The sequence below is a fragment of the Rhinatrema bivittatum genome, chromosome 7, assembly GCF_901001135.1.
Source record: "Rhinatrema bivittatum chromosome 7, aRhiBiv1.1, whole genome shotgun sequence".
NCBI lineage: Eukaryota > Metazoa > Chordata > Amphibia > Gymnophiona > Rhinatrematidae > Rhinatrema > Rhinatrema bivittatum.
Genome location: NC_042621.1, coordinates 82,874,924 through 82,897,590, shown reverse-complemented (window position 1 = coordinate 82,897,590; position 22,667 = coordinate 82,874,924). Strand labels below are relative to the sequence as shown.

At 42.9% G+C, this 22,667-nt stretch overlaps 1 protein-coding gene across 1 annotated transcript in view; it reads right to left on the bottom strand.

Moving 5' to 3' along the window:
* The window catches only part of MMP2 (matrix metallopeptidase 2), a 93,223-nt gene that overhangs the window by 20,204 nt on the left and 50,352 nt on the right, over positions 1-22,667 (bottom strand). Inside the window, 3 exon segments of the mRNA XM_029608576.1 lie at positions 11,237-11,363; positions 13,667-13,822; positions 16,420-16,593. Of these exon segments, the coding sequence (XP_029464436.1) occupies positions 11,237-11,363; positions 13,667-13,822; positions 16,420-16,593 (457 nt within the window).

Genomic DNA, 22,667 nt, shown 5'->3' with positions numbered 1-22,667 from the left:
CTGTGTCGCCGCATGTATGCTTTTAAAATCCCCCCATTGCATGCGGGAGAGGCCACCCGCCCGCACATATGCATGCGAACATTAAAATCCGGCACCCATGTGCGCGCGAGAATCATATTTTATAACGTATGTATGCCGACGTGCACACATGGACATCCATGCACGTTTTTTAAAATTGACCCCGTTATTAATAATGTTTTAAAATCTATTTCACATGAAATTTGAGATAATGGAACCATCATCCCAAGATTTTGCAGATTTTTTTCCAAACCAAATTTAATGCTCTTTTGCCAAACAATTTGAATATAAATAATAACATAGTGATGAAAATTTAACGTTATCTTCATGGAAAACTTTTGATTTTGTTTCTGCTGGTCGGCAGGCTTGGAGGTAGGCTTGGATGAGGGATGAACAAGACAAGGAAAAGCAACACACACTAGTAAGCAAATCAACCCTTTGCTGAGGCAAGGAAGAGAACATGGCTGGGGCCTTTAAACCCAGCCATGAGATGTTATTGGATCATGCTCGTGGTCATGCTTCCTGCCACGGAGACATCAAAAGGTACCGCATGCCTCAAATTAGATATAGGTTCCAGCCTACTACATTTGGAAAAATAACCAATTTGTTAGGAGGAAACAGGGACAGCACATACCAGGCTACCCAGGAGTGAAAAAGGACCAAGTTCTTGGCAGAGTGTACACAGTCCACCCAAACAATTTGGAATTCTATCATCTCAGACTCTTGCTTCATGAGATCAGAGGGCCCACGTCCTTTCAATATCTTAAAACTGTCGCTGGTGTGCTACAACCCACATTCCAGTCTGCCTGTCCAGGAAGCTGCACTCTCACATTCACCACCTAGGATCCGTCAGCTCTTCGCTATTATGTTGGTGTTCTGTCAAATGGCAAACCCCTTACCACTATGGGAAAAACATAAAAGTCTTTCAGAGGATATTTGTAGGCAGCTTCAGAGGGAATCTCTGCAAGACGATGTCCAAGAACGGTCGTCAATAATCTATAACAAATGCCTCACCTTCCTTCAGGATAGTCTACTGGCTATAGGAGGTCAACCTCTTCACAAGTACGACTTGCCTGCACCATCAGATGAACACGAACACGCTGCAGCTAACACCGACTATTTCAGAGAGCTGGCTTACAACATCTGTGATCTGGCCAAGACAGTTGACAACAATGAGCCAAGGCTGAATACCGAGCAGAGGAACATCTATCATGAAGTCATGACCAGCGTTCACTGTCAAAGTGGCCAAATCTTTTTCCTAGACGCTCCAGGAAATACTGGTAAAACATTCCTCATCAACCTGTTGCTTGCCAGGGTATGAAGAGACTCAAACATTGCCATTGCTGTGGTTTCTTCTGGCATCACAGCGACACTTCTGGAAGGTGGACAGAAGACACACTCTGCCTTCAAGCTTCCTCTCAATCTCAATAACACCGAAACACCTCTGTGCAACATCTCCAAGCAGAGCAACATGGCACAAGTATGCTCCCAGACATCCGAAACAACAACAGCCTCATGGGAGGGTTGACAGTACTGCTCGCCGGGGACTTCAGACAGACTCTGCCAGTTGTTCCACGGGGGACCCGTGCCGATGAAGTTAAAGCCTCTTTCAAGTCCTCTTACCTGTGGCCCATAGTGAAAGTCCCGTCCTTGAGAGTGAACATGAGGGTGCACCTGACAGGCGATGTCAAGGCAGGAAAGTTTTCACACCTTCTTTTGGCTATAGGAGATGGTACACTCCATGAACAAGATGGCAAAGTGAAACTGCCGGCAAATCTATGTCACCTGGTCACAGATTTGAAAAGTCTTACACAAAAGGTATACCCAGATCTTCAAAACATCCACATGAAGGACACATCGTGATTTAGAGAGAGGGCAATTTTAATTTCTAAAAATGACACGACAAACTCTATAAATGACACACTCCTGCAGGCGTTCATCTCAGAAACAAAAACATAAGTCTGTGGGCTCGGTCGTCAAAGTCAACGATGCGGTACATTACCCTGTCGAGTTCCTGCACAGTCTCAACCCTCCAGGCATATTCCTCAGCACAATCACCCTGCCCCCGGACCTACACGCATCCCGGGGTTTCTGCGCATGGCTAGGCTATTTGAAAATTGGCCTGGCGCTTGTAAGGCCCGGCCACGCAAGTAAACCCTGGAATTTAAGCGCGCCAGGGTTTGAAAATCTACGCCTAAGAGATCAAAGACTATGCCTCTACATCTGTTGATCAGGTGGTGATTAAAACCACTGAAATAACTTTAGAAACACATTGGTCAGCTCTCATTGGCCTAAAAAAACTTGCCAACCAAAATGGACAAAATGATTTCTTCGGTTAATGGGTTAACTGCTAAGTCTGATGAAGTCTCAGCAATTAAAGGAACGGGATGAGAAGTTAAAGGAATTAGAAAATTCTTCTGAAATTATGAGAATCAGATTTAGTTCTGATAAAAGATACTCATATTATATATCGAAAACTGTAAAACCTGGAAAATAATTCTAGATGTACTAATTTTCATTTTCTTAAGCGTACTTTGTTGTCTCCCCTGGAATTGCTTAGTCTGTCCCTCCTTTAGTAAAACTGTATTATTTGCCAGTATCTAGGGGCAGAGTTTCTCCCCCAGGGGCATTGAATAAAGTATATGATTTGTCAGTCTTTTTAGAAGAATCACAAAAAGACATCAAAGACAGAGCAACATTTCTGGTTAATCTTGTTTTAGAGTCAGACAATATCTGGAATCTTAAATTGTTCTTCCCTTTGTAAGATAAGAAACGTCTTGGGCAAAACATTGCAATATGTCTTGACGTTACTAAGGCAACACAGTCTAGAAGGAAATTATTTCTTCAGAAAAGAGTTACAGCCCAGGGTTTGAGTGCAAGTTTTATTTTACAGTTCCCATGTAAATGTACAATAAAATTTGAGGGGGTCAAGTATGGTTTGTTAATTTCTTTGAGCCTTCACAGAGGAATTCCTACAACATAGGCCTTCCCCTAGTGTTACTGATGCACAGATGACTGCTGGCGCGTGATCCCCGGCCCAGCGGCGGTGCGGAGGCCTCTGGCCAAGCCCAGGCCCCGCCCCCGGACCGCCCCTTTTGTGAAGCCCCTGGACTTACACGCGTCCCGGGGCTTTACGCAGGGCCTTTTTTAAATAGGCTATTATTTTAAATATTTCTTCTTTTGCTCCCCTTTTGAGGTCTGATTATATTGAAGCTCTATTTTTTTTTCTTTTCCTTATACATTGTTGTTGCCTTTGTGAGCTTCGTCTGTTTCTGAAGATTGTATTTTGGAAACAATGTTTTTGAAAATTTCAATAAAGAAAAAGTTATAAAAGAATTTGTTTCAGTATTGAAGGTGTCATTGAGCTGACAGCAGAACCTGTATTTGCAGGTGATAAGTTGGATTTGCTGTGATAGAATGCTTAAATCTTGCACACTAGTTTAAGGTTACCATTTAATTATGAGTTTATAATTGTGTTTATTTGTTTTCTTGCAAAATAGACAGAGCTTAAATGAATTGTGTGAGCTAGTTCAAGGTTAGTATATAATTCTAAGTTTACAATAGTTTGTTTTGGGAAAATAGAGTTTGAATTAATTCTGCATTCTACTTTAAGGTTAAAGTTTAATTCTAAGTTTTATAATTTTGAACTTGCAAAGGTCACTTACTTGATCTGAGAATGCAACTCTCCATATTTCCTCTGACATACATGCAGAGTTAGGCAAGTGGATACAGGAGCACGCAGGAGTCACAGGACATTTAGGAGTGGAAGCAGCATTCTGTTAAAAAGGACTGAGACATTTCTGAGGGGTTTAAAGGATCTGGCGTAACTGGGGAGTGTGAGGGCTATCAAACCAGGAGAGCCTGGAGGACTTAGCTGTTAACTGGGTAAACTGGTGGACAAACTGATAAATTGGGAATGGCATGGGTGTGTGCCCCTTTTAAAATCCCCCGGCTTACTTGGTACAAGAGGGATTTGTGCACCCATGCCGCGCCAACAAACAGGGGTGGGCCGGGAACACAATCTGGATGGGGCAGGGATGACGCTTGCTGGGACAGAGGCCATTAGGGCCTATTTTGGGGAAGTGTGCGCAGACAGCCGGCGCGCGTAACTTCTGCTCCAAAAGAACAGGTAAGTTAAAAAAAAAAATTGGGTAGATAGGTAGGGGTTAGGGGTCAAGGATTAGAGGGGAAAAGGGAGAAAGGTTAGGTAGGGGTATAGGGAAGGGACCTGGGAAAAAGGCCAAACGCGTTGCTGCACGTAACAGAAAAATTCCCCCTCCCCCCGCGCGGGCGAGTGGGGAATCTGGCGCACATGCATGTACTGATTATAAAATCAGGCATGCATGTGTGCACGGATATCATATTTTGTAACATGCGCATGTTATAAAATCAGCCTGTCCATGTGCGTGGGCTGGAACCGCGCGCATGTTATAAAATCAGCCTGTCCGTGTCTGTGTGCTGGGAACCGCGCGCATGTTATAAAATCAGCCTGTCCGTGTCTGTGTGCTGGGAACCACGCGCATGTTATAAAATCAGCCTGTCCGTGCGCTGGGAACCACGCGCATGTTATAAAATCAGCCTGTCCGTGTCTGTGCGCTGGGAACCGCGCGCATGTTATAAAATCAGCCTGTCCATGTGCGTGGGCTGGGAACCACGCGCATGTTATAAAATCAGCCTGTCCGTGCGCGTGCGCTGGGAACCGCGCGCATGTTATAAAATCAGCCTGTCCGTGTCTGTGTGCTGGGAACCGCGCGCATGTTATAAAATCAGCCTGTCCATGTGCATGGGCTGGAACCGCGCGCATGATATAAAATCAGCCTGTCCGTGTCTGTGCGCTGGGAACCGCGCGCATGTTATAAAATCAGCCTGTCCGTGCGCGTGCGCTGGGAACCGCGCGCATGTTATAAAATCAGCCTGTCCGTGCGCGTGCGCTGGGAACCACGCGCATGTTATAAAATCAGCCTATCCGTGCGCGTGCGCTGGGAACCGCGCGGATGTTATAAAATCAGCCTGTCCATGTGCGTGGGCTGGAACCGCGAGCATGTTATAAAATCAGCCTGTCCGTGTCTGTGTGCTGGGAACCACGCGCATGTTATAAAATCAGCCTGTCCATGTGCGTGGGCTGGAACCGCGAGCATGTTATAAAATCAGCCTGTCCGTGTCTGTGTGCTGGGAACCACGCGCATGTTATAAAATCAGCCTGTCCGTGTCTGTGTGCTGGGAACCGCGCGCATGTTATAAAATCAGCCTGTCCGTGCGCGTGCGCTGGGAACAGCGCGCATGATATAAAATCAGCCTGTCCGTGCGCGTGCGCTGGGAACCGCGCGCATGATATAAAATCAGCCTGTCCGTGCGGGTGCGCTGGGAACCGCGAGCATGTTATAAAATCAGCCTGTCCGTGCGCTGGGAACCGCGCGCATGATATAAAATCAGCCTGTCCGTGCGCGTGCGCTGGGAACCGCGCGCATGATATAAAATCAGCCTGTCCGTGCGCGTGCGCTGGGAACCGCGCTCATGATATAAAATCAGCCTGTCCGTGCGCGTGCGCTGGGAACCGTGCGCATGATATAAAATCAGCCTGTCTGTGTGGGTGCGCTGGGAACCGCACACACATGGACGCGCGCGTGAACATTTTAAAATCGACCCCAGAGTGTTTATGCCATGCCCCTTTGAATTCTTTGACTGCTTTCTTCTTCGCCACCTCCAGAAGGACATTCTAGGCCTCTACCACCTTCTCTGTGAAGAAATATTTCCTGATGTTAGTTCTGAGTTGTCCCTCCTGGAGTTTCATTTTGTGACCCCTAGTTCTATTTTCTTTCCAATGGAAAAGATTTGAAGTCCATACATCACTGAAACATTTTAAGCTGAAGGTCTGTATCATATCTCCACTGCACCTTCTCTCTTCCAGGGTACACATATTCAGATTCTTCATTCTCTCCTCATAGGTCTTCCGATACAGACCCCACACCATTTTGATCACCCTTATCTGAACCGCCTACATCCTGTCTCTGTCTCCTTTGAAATACGGTCTGCAGAACTGAACACAATACTCCAGGTGAGGCCTCACCAAGGACCTATACAAAGGCCTCACCTTTTTCTTACTGGCTACTCCTCTCTCTATGCAGCCCAGCTTTCACTTTATCACATTGCTTCGCTGTCTTCAGATCTCTCTCTTGGTCTGTGCACATCAGTCTTTCACTCGCCATCACATACAGTTTACTTGTTCCACTCCACACATTATTTTATAGACCTCTATCATATTTCCCTTAAGCTGTCTCTTCTCCAAGCTGAAGAGCTCAAACCTCTTGTGTTTCCTCACAGGGGAATCATTTCATCCCCTTTATCATTTTGGTTACCCTTTTCTGTATGTTTTCTAATTCTGCTCTATCTTTTTTGAGATGTGGTGACCAGAACTGCACACAATATTCAAGGTGCAGCCGCACCATGGAGCGATACAGAGGCTTTGTGATATTCTCTGTTTTATTCTCCATTCCTTTCCTAATAATTCCTAGCATTCTGTTTGCTATCTTGGCCTCTGGCACACACTGAGCATAGGATTTCAATATATTATCCCTGATGACACTTAGATCGACGTGGAATCTTTCATCATCTAGCACCCCAGACTCACTCTGGGAAAAGTACTAGATGTGGCGGTTTCCTTCCACCAGGTACAATTAATGTCCCACATGGTACAGAGGCTAGAAAGAGAGCCTGCACAGACTGGAGGACCTCAGCAATGGCCCTCTGAGGCAGTCATCTTGTCTTCTGCACCCAGGCCACCGGCCACCGTCTCTCCCATGAGCTTTAACTGTGGAAGGAGAAGTAACTTGGCAAGGGGCTGTTGTTATGAGAGAAGCAAAGTGATGGACATCAGATTAGTGTTGCAGCCTAAACTAGAGGGTAAAGTCCACTTCGATAAAGGTAAATCTCCAAAGCAGAAATGATCCTCAAATTGAAGAAAAAAAGGAACATCAGAGATACTGGCACAACCCAAAATCGAGGCTATGGATACTTTGTCCTTCTGTGCCCTTTGTGTGATGAATGGGCACGAGGAAGACCGGTATATTTATAGAAAGGCAAAAAACGAAGAGCCCGTGAGAGGAATGGGTAAAGCCAAAGGGGAAGCTACACTGCATGAATGCTCTTTATGTAAGTCAGAGGACCATATGGGCAAAGAATGCTTATGGCTGGAAGAAATGAAGTGGGAACGCAAGCTGGCAGAGCAGAGCAAGAAAGAGCAAGGGGCAAAGGCAGAGTCTCAGCATGAGAATGGAGAATGTGAACACAAATGGGTGAACACTAGGGCAAAACTTCAACTCGGTGGATATTCCAGGGTCTTAAGGAGCCAGGAGTGATCTAGGAGCTAGATGAAATTCCCACCCAAGATTTTGTGGATTCAAGGTCTGGCAAGACTCTCGTTCCTTCTATGTGTGGAACCAGCCAGAGTTTGGACTCCTATTTGTACTCTTGGCTGTTTTCCAACTCCTGGCCGCTTCCAAGCAATCACAGCGGGTAACAGAGTTTAAAGAAATATATTAAATAAGAAAACAGTAAAATATCATAAAATAAAATACAAAAAAACCCTAAAAATAAAACCTAAAAGGTGAATTTTAAGAGTTACATGTGTAAAAATGAGCACGTGCATGCACAAATAGTGCATATTTGCACAAGTGCTATTCTACAAACCTCAAACATACACGTGCAAGTAATGGTGTGCAAATAAATTTGCTCACGTAAGAGGGCTGGGGGGGGGGGGGCAAGGAACAATCTGGGGCGGGGCCAACCTTTAAACATACAGGGTGCTAGTTTATAGCCTGAGAAAGCGATGCACGTATGGTTATTACCTGCTAATTATCTGAGGTAAGCAAACCAATGGGAAGGCCTGATCTCAGGAAGCCATGGGACACTACCGACCTATCCAAGGTCTGAGCCTCAGACTGAAGAATTTGGACACATGAGGAGGCAGTCTACTGTATGTCCCATTTCCTGCACCTACCATATGGGAGGGGAATTGCACTGGGATGTTTTTAATCATAGTGAGGCTCCTACCCCCATCGATGCCATTACAGACCTCTTCCAGAGATTGCCACTAGATTTGCCCGGAAGAATGATATTCTCTATCTGTTGGTCCTGCTTTTTAGGTGCTTTCAGCTGTTTATACCACTGGTTGCCACTCTCGTGGTGTCTTCGCTTGTCCATGCCATTGCTGATGCTGTCTTGCTCCTCTCATGGTGCCTTGGCGTATTCTTGCCACTGTTCGTGATTTGCCTCTTTCATGGTGCTTTAGGCTATTCCTGCCATTCTTGATGCCATTTTGCTTACTTTTGATGTCCTGGCTTTCTCTTCCCTCTGATGCTGTTGTCTGCTTGCAAGTTTTATTAAACTTTGTTTAAAAAAAACTTCCAGTGTTGGTGCCCAAAATATGATGCATTGCTTCCCCCACTGGCTTTAATGGAAAACAAATGAATGCCTGGACATTATTTTGGTAGCCAAACCAAACAAAACTAATTACTGAGCCAAGTGAACTGAAATATCTAACCAAACAGAAAATTGTTTCTGTGCATTACCCAACTAGGTTCAAAATTACTGTTCTCAGCAAAACTGAACACAGAAAGGACTGACCTCCTACAGCCGGTTTCATGCACAACTGCTCCCCTACCACAGTATTAAGAAATGTATGTTACCTAGAGAACATTATGCTTTACTTAAAATAAACCAAATAAGGATGGGACAAAAGCATGTTTATGACTCATTTCAGTTTCACTTCCTGTTTTTAAACATGTAGTCTATTCACTACAGCTCTTTGTAAAATGTTGAACTTTGTAAGTGGAGGCTAGTGTAAATGAATGTACTAAAAGAGATGTTATGAAATTAATGTATACCTTTTATCATAAAATATATTCAATATTTAAAAGCAGTAGCCCCACATATTGCAAAACTTCAAACGCGAAGGCAATATAATACGGGCCATAAACAGGAATTAGCAGTTCATCACATTCAAAAGCTAAGGTCAAATAATTTAGAAATTATTTTTTTTAGATCCTTCAGCTGTTGTCTTCCATTCATTATTTACTCAGCATTAATCGGTTCTTATTTGGTGCCCAAATGATGAGACAAAGAGAGAGAGAATCAGAAAGGCAAGGACCTTGCGAAGTGAAATAAGATTTAATTTAAATTATTTCATTTACTCAGTGGCCTTATCTGGCTTTTGTAATTATGAAACTTTAGACCAATGGTGCAATTGCTCGAGTCCCACTCAGTGCCCTCAAACAATATTTGCATCAAGTAGGGGAGCCAGTGCTTCAATGATCCTTCTGGCAGTTGCACTTCTTTAACATTGGCCTGATATAAAGTTCGAATTACAAATGAAAGAGAAATACAAGACCTCACAGCTCCTTTAAAAAAATGATAGCCTTGGGATTGCCATTGTGCATTGCCAGGGCCAGGAACTTGTGAATTTCCCAGCCAGGGCAGCACAGGGCAAATTACCACAGGATTCGCTGAACTCAGGCGCTGCAGGGTAGTGAATCCTGCTATCATTTCTTTGCAGTAAAGCAGCACAGTAACATGCTTAGCAAACAGGTCCCTGTATGATGGGAACTAAAATTCACTCTACTGAAGTACTGGGTATATATGCATGCTAATATTAAAAATATTAAAGAAGACGATAGTATGAATTTATTTATTTATAGTTTATATAGGTAAATTGCCCAATCCTGTAGAATGGTACAAATATACTAGCAAAATAAATTCAGAAAATGTTTTAAATTGTATGAGGCTTCAATCAGTTCTAGCCTTTATATCTTAGGGCCTGATTCATTAAGGTCTTTTCCCACAGAAACAGAAAGGGAGAAAGCCTTGGTGAATTAATTCATCTTTTTTTATCATAATATAAAAAAATGAATCCTGTATACTAATCAGAATTTAGCAAATATCTAACCAGATTTACAAGAGATTTACTTTTATCTAAGGAAGGTGGTATACAAATATTTATTTATTTAAAAGTTTTTCTATACCGTCATTAACTTATTTACCATCATAACGGTTTACAATACGGCACATATAGAGGAGATTAGCTCAAAATTTTACAAAAGGGGTGCCAATAGAATCTGATATCAAATAAAGATTAAAAGCTATTTGGTTAATGACATGGATTTTCCAATGATGAATGACTTCATTCATGGCATTACGGGTTATTGACTACGATTATCTGTGTTATAAAAAATAATTTCCAGGTATGTACTTGGAGATTATGTGTTAGGTGCTCTACTCCTGCTCTTCCTTACTTATTTGCGCCATTCTCTTTGTGAAAGGCCTGTTTGAAAAGCTAGGTTTTGAGGTTTGTTTTAAATAGTTTAAAATTTCTCTGGAGTCTTAGCTAGAGGGGCATAGTGTTCCATAACATGGGACCATCCAGTGATAGTGCACATTCCCTGACCTGTGTAAGCCTTGCTGTTTTTACTGATGGAATGGTTAAGAGAGCTTTGTTTGCTTATCTTAAATTTCTGTGAGGTACGTGTACTCGAAGTGCTGTGTTCAGCCATTCAGCTTTTTCATAATGGAGCAATTTGTGTATTATGCAAAGTGCTTTGAACTGAACTCTTTGTTCGATGGGTAGCCAGTGTAGATCGGCTAGTGTATCTGTGACGTGGTCTTTTTTTACTTTTGCCAGTGAGAATTCAAGCTGCTGAGTTTTGTAATATTTGCAGTGGTCTTATTGTTGTGTAAGGTAGACCAAGCAACAGTGCGTTGCAGTAGTCAGTGCTAGTAAATATTAGTGACTGAAGCACAGTGTAAAAGTTTGGCAGAGACAGTAGTGGTTTTAGTTTTCTAAGTACCATTAGTTTAGCATAGCCTTCTTTAACCTTTAGTGATATGTGCTGTTTGAGGTTTAGCTCTGTGTCTATTATGACGCCAATATTGCGTGCCTTCTCTGCTAAATTGATTTTTTTGTTGCTATTGAGTATTATTTGAGTTTGCGTTATATTCATATTCTTTCTTTCTAGGTGTAGGAATTCAGTTTTATCAATGTTAATTACCAACTCCATTTGGTTCAGTAGTTTTATTATGTCAAGATACATGATGGCTAAACTTATTGTTTTTTCAATGGTGTCCTCTATTGGTAGGATTAATTGAAGGTCATCGGCATACATTGATGTCAAAATGTAACACTGTGTAGGATTGCTATAACAGTATTATCTTTCTTTGTGTTCTTTACCTGTCTTTGAAGAAGAATATTTCTCCTCTAATTTGGGCTACACCATCAAACACAATATCTTTGGTGCACAGTTCTGGAGTGACTGGTCCTAATGTTGGACCCGGACCTGGACCTTCAGATGTCCCCCCTGAAACAGACAGAGAAAATGCACTACAAATATAAAAAATATAAGAGGTGCATAACAATTTTTCCCAAAGGAAAATTCCCTATATTGTACATTTAAACAGTACACCCTGGGCAGAGGCCTTTTCTGTTGGCATGGCCGAGGTTGGTGAGGTGTTGGGCATTTCCCAGATTGCAAGCTTGCAGCCCAGACAGATGGATAGATAATTACCAGGAACTTTAATCATTTTTATGAAAAGCGCAGTGGTAGTTACGCACCTGAGGAAGATTTCAAAACATGGCCAGTGTTGGGCACGCTGAGCTTTGTTGCATTTAACTGGTGTTGAAGTCAGGTACTGGATGCATATTTTATGGAATGTTTTGAAGATAAGTGAACTTTTATATGCATTTAGAAAAATTTTAAAAATGAGACATTGAGACAAATGATTACAATTACTCTGAGCATGATAAAGGAGGCAGTATCATAAATAATACTGGTGCAATTCTCCTAAACTATGCTCTGAGTATATGAAGGTCTTTATTTTATACTTCCATCTATATATAGTTAGGGATTCTTAATGATTGGTATTGAACTGTATCACTTAGGCCTGGATTTATCAAAATGCGATAAGTATCGCATGCGATAGCAAAAGGGGCGAGTTTTATGTGAAGCGCTAAGTTAGGGCAAATTGTGATAAAGTTTTCACACTTTGTGATATGTGCCAGACCTGTTGTATTTCCTGCATACAATGACTGGGGGGGGGGGGGGGGGGGGAGAAAGAGAGAGAGAGACTAGCCATAAAGCCCTGACCCTAGATAGGTATTTATATCCCTATGAGAGGCCCACCTAGTAACTCGAGGTGAGGTTTAGGTATTAGTGTAGGGGGTTAGGGGCCACTTTGACATTCAATGTGAGACGTACGAACAGAACAGTGCTCTCTTGTGAAGATTTGATGGCCTTCGGAGAGAGGAAACTCACCCAAAGATGAGATTTGTGCAATGTTCTCTCCACCTAGCTTGATGTTACCCAGGTAGAGAGTCCATCAAGCTAGGTGGAGAGAACATTGCACCAATTTCATCTTTGGGTGAGTTTCCTCTCTTCGAAGGCCATCAAATCTTCACAAGAGAGCACTGTTCTGTTCGTACGTCTCACGTTGAATGTCAAAGTGGCCCCTAACCCCCTACACTAATACCCAAACCTCACCTCAAGTTACTAGGTGGGCCTCCCATAGGGATCTCTCTCTCTCTCTCTCCTAAAACAGGCCTTTCAGGAGACATCACAAAATGCACTAATACATTACCATAACAGAAGCTGTCGCACAGCTTAACACTTCTGAAAAAGGTGTAGCCAAAATCAGTGTTATGTCTGTACAGTAGGACCTCACAAACTGGTAAGCCCACTCCCACCACTAACTCCTCCTCTTTTTCAGATTTGCATCGCACCATACGATATAGTGCTATCACATGCGTTAAAGGCATTTTCACATTTGATAAGCCCTTAATGCCTTAGTGCATTTTGATAAATGACCCCCTAAGTTGGAGGGTATTATGTTTTTTGTTTATCTAAAAATTAGCCGGTTGGTTTTAGGGTGCTGATTTTCAGTGCTAGATGGTTGAATGCCTTTCAGAAACTCCCTGCACTCCCCGATCTCCTTTCACTAACTAATCAACCAAGTCCTAATAGTTTAAAAAAAAATGTTCCCCCTGCTAACAACTCCCCAACTCAGTCCCCTAGCTATAAATGTCCCTGCTAATCAGTCCCCTCACAATAAGCCTTGCTCACCAAGTTTGGATTTTGATTTTAGATTTAATTACTCATTTTCCATATCGAATTACAATTCAGGTAGTGTAGTGCTGCTATAAGAAAACATGTCCCCGGACCCTGACCTCTCTCTCACGCCCCAGCTCTCCTCCTTTATCTCCATACGGCCCTTCCTCATCCCTGAGGCAAGACGTCACTCTAGATCAGTGTTTCCAGGGCTGCTGGCAGTGGGGCTAGGTTTCCGATACCCCCTTTTTCATATATTTGAAAAGGTGAACCAATCCTCATTTAGAATCAGAATCTGACTTCTCTATGTTTCCTAGCTAAGGAAGATTTTCACAACTCTCAAGCTGTCTTCTCTCTACACTGTGCAACCACAAATGAGTGCAAAGCAACTGCTGGCAGAGGACAGGGAATTTCTCAGGCCAATATTGATAACTTCCTACAGACCGGATCTCTTCTGAGGGGGAACCTTGCTTACAGGGGGCTATGCAAGACGTTGAGTTAGCTTTATAGTTAAGACATAGGTCTAGTGTAGTTTTGAGGAAAACATATGGAAATGTTACCATAAAGCTCCTGCATTCCATTCACATCGTCCTGTGAGAGCTTGAAGTTTTTGGTGTAGGTGTAGATTGGGGCCATTAGAGCTCCTGGATCATCTGAATGCTCCAGCCCCAGTGCATGGCCAAACTCATGAGCAGCAACCAGGAAAAGGCTGTAACCTAAACAAATAAATGCAAGTCACAACAAATCAATTGGTTATACAACATAGATCATAGTCATAGATTGAATATTACAGTTTTATTTCATGTCACTAGGGGTTGGACTCCTGCTTGCTTCGCTTGCTAACCCTGCTCGTGGGCTCTTCCTTCTAAACTATACATTCCTGCCTATGTGTAAAATTCAAGAGAGAGAGAGAGCTATAGAATCCCAGCCCCTTCTATATGTTAAGGAAAATCCCTAAAAGAGGATGCCAATTTCAAATACTTCAATACCTGTGTGTGTTCAAGACGCTGTAGTAGTGTGGGTGTCTTGTACTTACTCTGTGGGGGTGAGCAAATGGGGGGGAGGTGTGTGGGGGGGAGGGGTGCAGGGGGAAGGCATGGTGGAGTGTGGATAGGTTTGGTAGGGGGAGTAGGTGGGGAGTGCATGTGTGGGTAAGGGTACTGTTTCCCCCCTGCACTCTCCACTTTGTCCTTCCCCCTCCCTCTTCCTCCCCTATTTATTTGGGAGTGGTGATAGTGTAAGGGAATAATATGGGAATGTGGGGCGATGCACACTCTTTACACCTCACACTCTCCACTTTTCCCTCCCCCCCTCCTGTGTATGTGGGGAGGGGGGATGGATGGTGATGTAGATGGGGTGATGGTGGGATGAAGAGGGGAATGGTGGGGAAGGGGGGAATGGTTTGGAGTGTTGGTGTAGGGTGTGTGGGGTAGAGGGTGTGTGTACGTATTGGGAGATGGAGGAGGAGGTGTATAGGGTATGGGGGTATGGAGTGTGGGGGTGCAGGTGGTAATGAGTATGCTGGGGCTGGGGTATGTATGCATGTGTGTGTGCGCATGCTTGCTCACCTGAACTCTCAACTCTCCTCTCCCCCTCCCTGTATATGTGTGTGTGTGTGTGTGTGTGCGCATGCTTGCTCCCCTGAACTCTCAACTCTCCTCTCCCCCTCCCCTGTATATGTGTGTGTGTGTGTGTGTGTGTGTGTGTGGCATTAGTTCAGATGGGATGGAGAGGGTGGTAGGGAGTAGATGAGATATATGTGTAGAGTGGGCAGTTGTGAGGGGATGAGTTTGTGTGGTGGTGGGGATATATAGAGAGGGAGGTGAAAGGAGATGGACGACTGTGTATATGTGTGTGTGTGTATATGTGTATATATGTATGTGTGTGTGTGTGTGTAAGTGTGTATATGTGTGTAAGTGTGTATGTGTGTGTATATGTGTGTATATGTATGTGTGCATATGTGTGTGTATATGTGTATATATGTATGTGTGTGAGTATATGTGTATATGTGTGTATATGTGTATGTGCGTGTTTATGTATGTATGTGTGTGTGTATGTGTATATGTGTGTATATGTTTATGTGTGTGTTTATGTATGTGCGTGTGTATGTGTATATGTGTGTGTTTATGTATGTGTTTATGTATGTGTGTGTATATATATGTGTGTATATGTGTATGTGTGTGTTTATGTATGTGCGTGTGTGTGTGTGTGTATGTGTATATGTGTGTGTAGTATGTGTGTATATATTTATATGTATATGTAGTAACATAGTAATGATGGCAGAAGAAGGTCAGATGGTCCATCCAGCCTGTCCAGCAAGCTTCCCATGGTAGTAACTGCTGCTCCATGCCTTAGCCCAAGAACTCCCCACACCAAGAGAGCATGCAACTCACAAACGCGCCTCTGCCCCACCCTTCACCCCATCGCATGCCCTCTCACAGCAATCAACCCCACACACCAGAGAAGCATGAGGGGTGAGAGGGCAGGCGATGGGGGGAAGGGTGGGGCAGAGGCGCATTGGTGAGTTGCAGGCTTTCTTGGCGTCAGTGTTTGTGATGGGCCCGATCGTTAATTTTTTTTTCTTTTATTTTTCTTATTTTTTTGATGTGCATATCTACTAACGTCTGCGTTGGAGATGCACATTTTTCTTTTTGCATCGGGAGTGAATGCCTAATAGCCTCATTTACGTGCATTTGCATGTGAAGAGCGCTATTACATTCACTCCGCGTTAGACACGCGTTGAATAGGCGCACCATATTGCATCAGCGCACCATATTGCATCAGCCCCTTAGTCAGATAGCCAACTCTGCCCCTGCCCTCCCCTCGAGTTTGCTGAATAACATTTTAGCGGAATAAAATGTATCTGGCAAACTTGAGGATGGTAAGCACAGTGGAATTTTCAAATCCTGCCATTTGTCTGGCTAAGTCCAAACTTAGCTGGAGAAATGACTGTGAATATTGACTTGATTGGGTATAAATAACTGAATCACATTCGTATATTAAAATTTATTTCTCAACCCAGTTGGCTAGATTGAAATGGTTTTCACAAGTGTATAGCACTAAAAATATAGTGCTCTACCCTCTCCCTTTTCCAGGGGAAAAAAACCTTTTAAAATATCATTGCCTTCATAGCTATTGCCATACCCCTGCTGAGCTCGTTTGGATGCCTTGAACCACTGGAGTAGTTCATGGATACGATCAGCAGAAAGTAGCAGGGAAGTTAAATCCATAGCACCCAGAAGGATGCAGAATTTATAAGAAGGTTTCCGGGTTTTAAAGTCGAAGCATTTCACGCAAATGCGCAACACTGTACCTTGATCTGGGCAGAACCCCCATTTGCGGTCATCATCGTAGCTGCTAGACGTAGCACACCACATCTTCCCGTCACTTCTTCCAGCACTGGTGCAGGAGTCGTATTTGTTACCAAGGAAGGTGAAAGGAAATGCACAGGGAGAACCTTCTGAATTCCCGCCCACCGTTGACATAGCTGGGAAGAGCAAGGTGTAAGCGGGGTTAATGTCGAGTCGCTGGCATGTACAGGGCATTTTACAAAGGTTGTTTCTGCAGGCTGGTGATTGCACCAAGATCGCAAACATGCAGAGTAAGGAAAAAGTGTCTTTCACATCTCACCAAAACCTTTCACAAATACAAAACACGTCAGGGCAGAAGAGGCAGCAACTCTGGCTGTGCGCTCTCTCAATAGCCAAGTTAAACATTAAAACTGGCAGAAACGTTCTGAATGTTAGCTCATGAAGGTCTGGAGAGCCAGATTAGCCCTGCTCATGCTTTATTTAACTTGGCCACATCTAAAACCCTGAAATGACAGGGTCCCTTGAGATTACTGGTGGGTCTTTATTTCTAAGCTGGTATTTTTGATATCATGATCACTGGGAATCATTATTTTTGTTAATCTGAAATATATATATGTGTGTGGCTTCCAGGCCCCCTCCTGATCCCCATCTGCCCCCACCTAGCACTCCTCAAAGCCCCTCGCTGCAATCCTGCTGCTCCCGGCAGCTGCCGGCTAGGGCTGGGAGGCTCAGGTCGGGCATTAGAAGGGGTCCCGGATGCCACAAATGTTTGCAGAATCCAGCGGGGGGTGGGGGGTGGGATCCTCGAGATGATAGGCCTGTAAGTTTCTTTTAATGTTTTATGGTTCTTGAGGGAGGAGGGGTGTGCACTATGACCTACATCAGATTTAATTTTTTAGTGAGGTGGGATGGGGGGAAATGAGTGATCGGATTTACAAGCCTGCATGGATTTTTGTTTTTCAGTACTTAACCAGCCATATCGTTTATAGTTTATTATTTTTCTAAACCGTCACATCAGCCGGGGCCTTCACAACGGTGTACAGTAATAATGTAACATGGAAATACAATAGATTGATAAAAAAAAGAAATAACAGCTAAAAATACTAAACGAGATGAAGCACAAAAATAAATTAGCTGTTGAAAGACATCATAATGCTATTACATTTTAAAACAAAGACGTTACCTTAAGATTCCTAAAATAAGTAAATAAACCTTCCAATATTAGATAGAAATTAGCCAGTTATCTGGATTCAGATACTTGCATAGCTTCAGACCTGTTCTGAACAGGGCCAGATTTACCCAAACATAACTGTACAGCATTTACATTCAGTGATATCAGGCTACGTTTAAGCCCTGCAATACAATTGCCTCTTTTTATCTGGTAAGTTTTATCCAGACAGCAAGGGGACATATTTAAACCCCTGGCTTTGTCCAGCTAAGTCTTGAACTTAGCCAGACAAAACATTTTGAATATTGTCCCCCATCTCTCTCAGCTGCTTTTTCCTGATTTTATTTATTTATTTATTTATTTATTTATTTATTTATTTAGAATTTCTTTTATATACCGACATCCGTTTGCACATCGTATCGGTTTACAAATAACTATGAACTTTTAGGCAAAGCCTTTACATGGAACAGTAACAATAACTATATGAGACAAGGAACAGTAACTGTAACTATATGCAAAACAAGGAATTATATGAGATAACGAGCAGAAACTATTGATCAATAAGGTAAGGCGAAGCAAAGTTACAGGATCATTGGCATAATGAAAAATAAAGCAATACAATAAAAATTTAGCAATTATTTCTGTGGTTTTCATTAACTGAGCTGTATTGCTTATTCTAGTATTGGATCACAGTAGAGAATCCAGAATTCTGCTCTGACCCTGTTCAGTTTAAAGTTGATTAATATTTTCTGATACCCTGTCATTGTTTTTTGAGATGTTCCTTTGAATGATTTTATGCTTATGCTCTAGTACTATTACTTACCACTTCTGTGGCATTACTTCACCTACACAATGTTGTAAAAGGGCATATAAGAGATGGTTCCTCCTCAGTACAGCTTACTATCTAATCAAGACAAACGTACAGGGAATATCATTTATTAAGAAAATGTTTAAATATTAATGAGGAAATAAGAGGGAAAATCAGAGCCTAAGATTTAAGAACAGCCTCAAAAAGGTGGATTTTTAGATGGGATTTAAATAAGGCAAGAGAGGGAGCCTGACGGACCAACTCAGGTAGCTTATTCCAAGCATATGGTGCGGACAGTTGGAAAGCTCAGAGGTGTGAAATGGCAGCAGAGGAGATGAGCATAGATAGATTTGCCTGATTAGCAGCGTGCATGAGGAGGGATGTAGAGAGACAGGTAACAGAGGAGAGGTAGTGAGGAGCTGCAGAATGAAAGCTCTTGTAGGTGAGTAAGAGGAGTTTGAATTGTATGGGGGAAAAGGGAGCCAGCGTAGTGACTTAAGAAGAGGAGTTATACGGGTGTAGTGACTTTTTGCATGGGCACAGAATTTGAGCAAGAGATATACTGCAGAACAGACACAGGAATGCAGAAAGAGAATTCTAGGGGTTTGGTTGTGCCTTACAGGATGGGTAAGTGGAGAGACAAGAGTGTCTAAAGCAGAAGAGGGTATTATGTTGTAAAAAGGAACTGCTTCATCAACTGTCTTAGACAATGTACTGGAAAAATGAAGTCAGGGCTAGTGCAATCCATTGTGCAAGCCATGCATTTGCACAGGGTGACATCCTGGAGGGTGTGGTGGCCTGCGAGCCAAGAGGGGCTTATCTTAAGTGAAGATTGCAGGGATACCGACTGAGATAAGAACATAAGAAATTGCCATACTGGGTCAGACCAAGGGTCCATCAAGTCCAGCATCCTGTTTCCAACAGTGGCCAATCCAGGCCATAAGAACCTGGCAAGTACCCAAAAACTAAGTCTATTCCATGTTACCGAAGCTAGTAATAGCTGTGGCTATTTTCTAAATCAACTTAATTAATTGCAGGTAATGGACTTCTCCAAGAATTTATCCAATCCTTTTTTAAACACAGCTATACTAACTGCACTAACCACATCCTCTGGCAACAAATTCCAGAGTTTAATTGTGCGTTGAGTGAAAAAGAACTTTCTCCGATTATTGTTAAATGTGCCACATGCTAACTTCATGGAGTGCCCACTAGTCTTTCTATTATCCGAAAGAGTAAATAACCGATTCACATCTACCTGTTCTAGACCTCTCATGATTTTAAACACCTCTATCATATCCCCCTCAGCCGTATCTTCTCCAAGCTGAAAAGTCCTAACCTCTTTAGTCTTTCCTCATAGGGGAGCTTTTCCATCCCGCTTATCATTTTGGTAGCCTCTCTCTGTACCTTCTCCATCGCAATTATATCTTTTTTGAGATGCGGCGACCAGAATTGTACACAGTATTCAAGTTGCGGTCTCACCATGGAGCGATACAGAGGCATTTTGACATTTTCTATTTTATTCACCATTCCCTTTCTAATAATTCCTAACATTCTGTTTGCTTTTTTGACTGCGACAGCACACTGAACCGATGATTTCAATGTGTTATCCACTATGACGCCTAGATCTCTTTCTTGGGTTGTAGCACCTAATATGGAACCTAACATTGTGTAACTATAGCATGGATTATTTTTCCCTATATGCAACACTTTGCACTTATCCACATTAAATTTCATCTTCCATTTTGATGCCCAATTTTCCAGTCTCACAAGGTCTTCCTGCAATTTATCACAATCTGCTTGTGAATTAACTACTCTGAACAATTTTGTATCATCTGCAAATTTGATTATCTCACTCGTCGTATTTCTTTCCAGATCATTTATAAATATATTGAAAAGTAAGGGTCCCAATACAGATCCCTGAGGCACTCCACTGTCCACTCCCTTCCACTGAGAAAATTGTCCATTTAATCCTATTCTCTGTTTCCTGTCTTTTAGCCAGGAATCCACGAAAGGACATCGCCACCTATCCCATGACTTTTTACTTTTCCTAGAAGCCTCTCATGAGGAACTTTGTCAAACGCCTTCTGAATATCCAAGTATACTACATCTACCGGTTCACCTTTATCCACATGTTTATTAACTCCTTCAAAAAAGTGAAGCAGATTTGTGAGGCAAGACTTGCCTTGGGTAAAGCCATGCTGACTTTGTTCGTTTAAACCATGTCTTTCTATATGTTCTGTGATTTTGATGTTTAGAACACTTTCCACTATTTTTCCTGGCACTGAAGTCAGGCTAACCGGTCTGTAGTTTCCCGGATCGCCCCTGGAGCCCTTTTTAAATATGGGGTTACATTTGCTATCCTCCAGTCTTCAGGTACAATGGATGATTTTAATGATGGGTTACAAATGTTTACTAATAGGTCTGAAATTTCATTTTTTAGTTCCTTCAGAACTCTGGGGTGTATACCATCCGGTCCAGGTGATTTACTACTTTTTAGTTTGTCAATCAGGTCTACCACATCTTCTAGGTTCACCATGATTTGATTCAGTCCATCTGAATCATTACCCATGACAATCTTCTCCAGTACGGGTACCTCCCCAACATCCTCTTCAGTAAACACCGAAGCAAAGAAATCATTTAATCTTTCTGCGATGGCCTTATCTTCTCTAAGTGCCCCTTTAACCCCTCGATCATCTAACGGTCCAACTGACTCCCTCACAGGCTTTCTGGTGTGAGGAAAACCAATGAGCAGGTTACACCGCTTTCGAGACTTGAAGGCCTGATTGAACGCAATAGTAGCAAGCCAGGAGGAAGTGCGCAAGGGAGACTGGAAGAGGAACGCCGTGCTCCATAGTCTTGACCTCGATGGAAGAGCAGCTGATGCAGTGCATGGGGCCTGGTGTGAGGACCTGCCAGAGGAATTTGACCTGGAGAGGACATGTATTTATTTATTTATTTTATTTTAAATCTTTTCTATACCGTCGTTAAGCGGGAGCCATCACAACGGTTCACAATAAGGCACAAAAACTATGTTGCATAAAGTGTCTGGAATTTTAACTCTTACACGGATAATATACTGGTAGCCTGCAAATTATTTACTAATGGGTTCAAATTTGCTACTGCCTGTTCTACTTTATTAGTCCTACATTTTAAATCCTCAAATTTTGCTCTAGTTTCCACAGAATCAGTAATGGCTTCTTTCTAGCCACCTTCCCATGTAGGCCAGTTGTATGCAGAGCTCTTGATATGGTTGACTGGTGCACCTCCACTTCAGTCTCAGCCACTGAACTTTGTAGCACCTTCAAAGTGATTGCTGGCTTCTCTATGGCTTCCCTCACAAGCCTCTTTCTTGTTCTGAGGCTAAGGTTTGAGTAACTGCCTTGTCTAAGCAGTGTCTGGGTGTAAGTTTAAAAAATAAAAACAGGAATAGTTGGGACATCTGACAATAATTTTTTCATAAGATTATCACATTTGTAGCTTAGAATGTGGAAATCTTATGGAAAAAGATGATTTTGAAGTAATTATACGAGGCACTTGTAATTTCATAGGTACCAGCACTTAGGCCCCAGGACCAAGTACCTAGCAGGAAGAGGTAGAACAGGAACATCCAGAGTAGGATGAAGAACATGCTGCAGAGGAGGCAAAATCTATACCTGAGCATCCTCCTGCTCCTGGGTAGGATCCACAGGTGCAGGACACTTGCCTTTAGTGGGATATGGAGACCCAGCAGCCACTGAATGAACTAGCATGCCAGAGACATCTCTCAGCCATCCATGGACCTTCCTGCAACACTAATTCTGGAAGGAGTATCAGGAGGGGCGAACAGGTGCCGCCACCATCAGAAGCAGGAGCATAGCAGGCACCTGATCTAGCAACCCTATATGGATTGCTAGACAGGCTGGAAAGATAGCAGACAGTTCATATGAGAAACATCCGAGGAGAGCTGATTTGACTGAGGCTGGCCCAGACATTGCAGACACATGCCATAAGAGAACAGACCGTCACCATTTCACAAGGCATTAACATCATGGCAACAACACTCAATAATATTAATACTACTCTTATACAGATCTCCAGTCCTTTCAGCAGGCAGCCCCAAGTCTGGTCTCATCACCTATGATGACATCAACTGCACCACGAAGCAGTCCTTGGCTGTCAGGATGAGCCAGAGGCCATGGCCGAAGGGACATGCAGCTACCAGAGCCCTCTGTTAATAGGGTGAAATGAAGAATTCTTTGTCAGGAATATAAGAAAGGAAAAGTAAATACACTGAG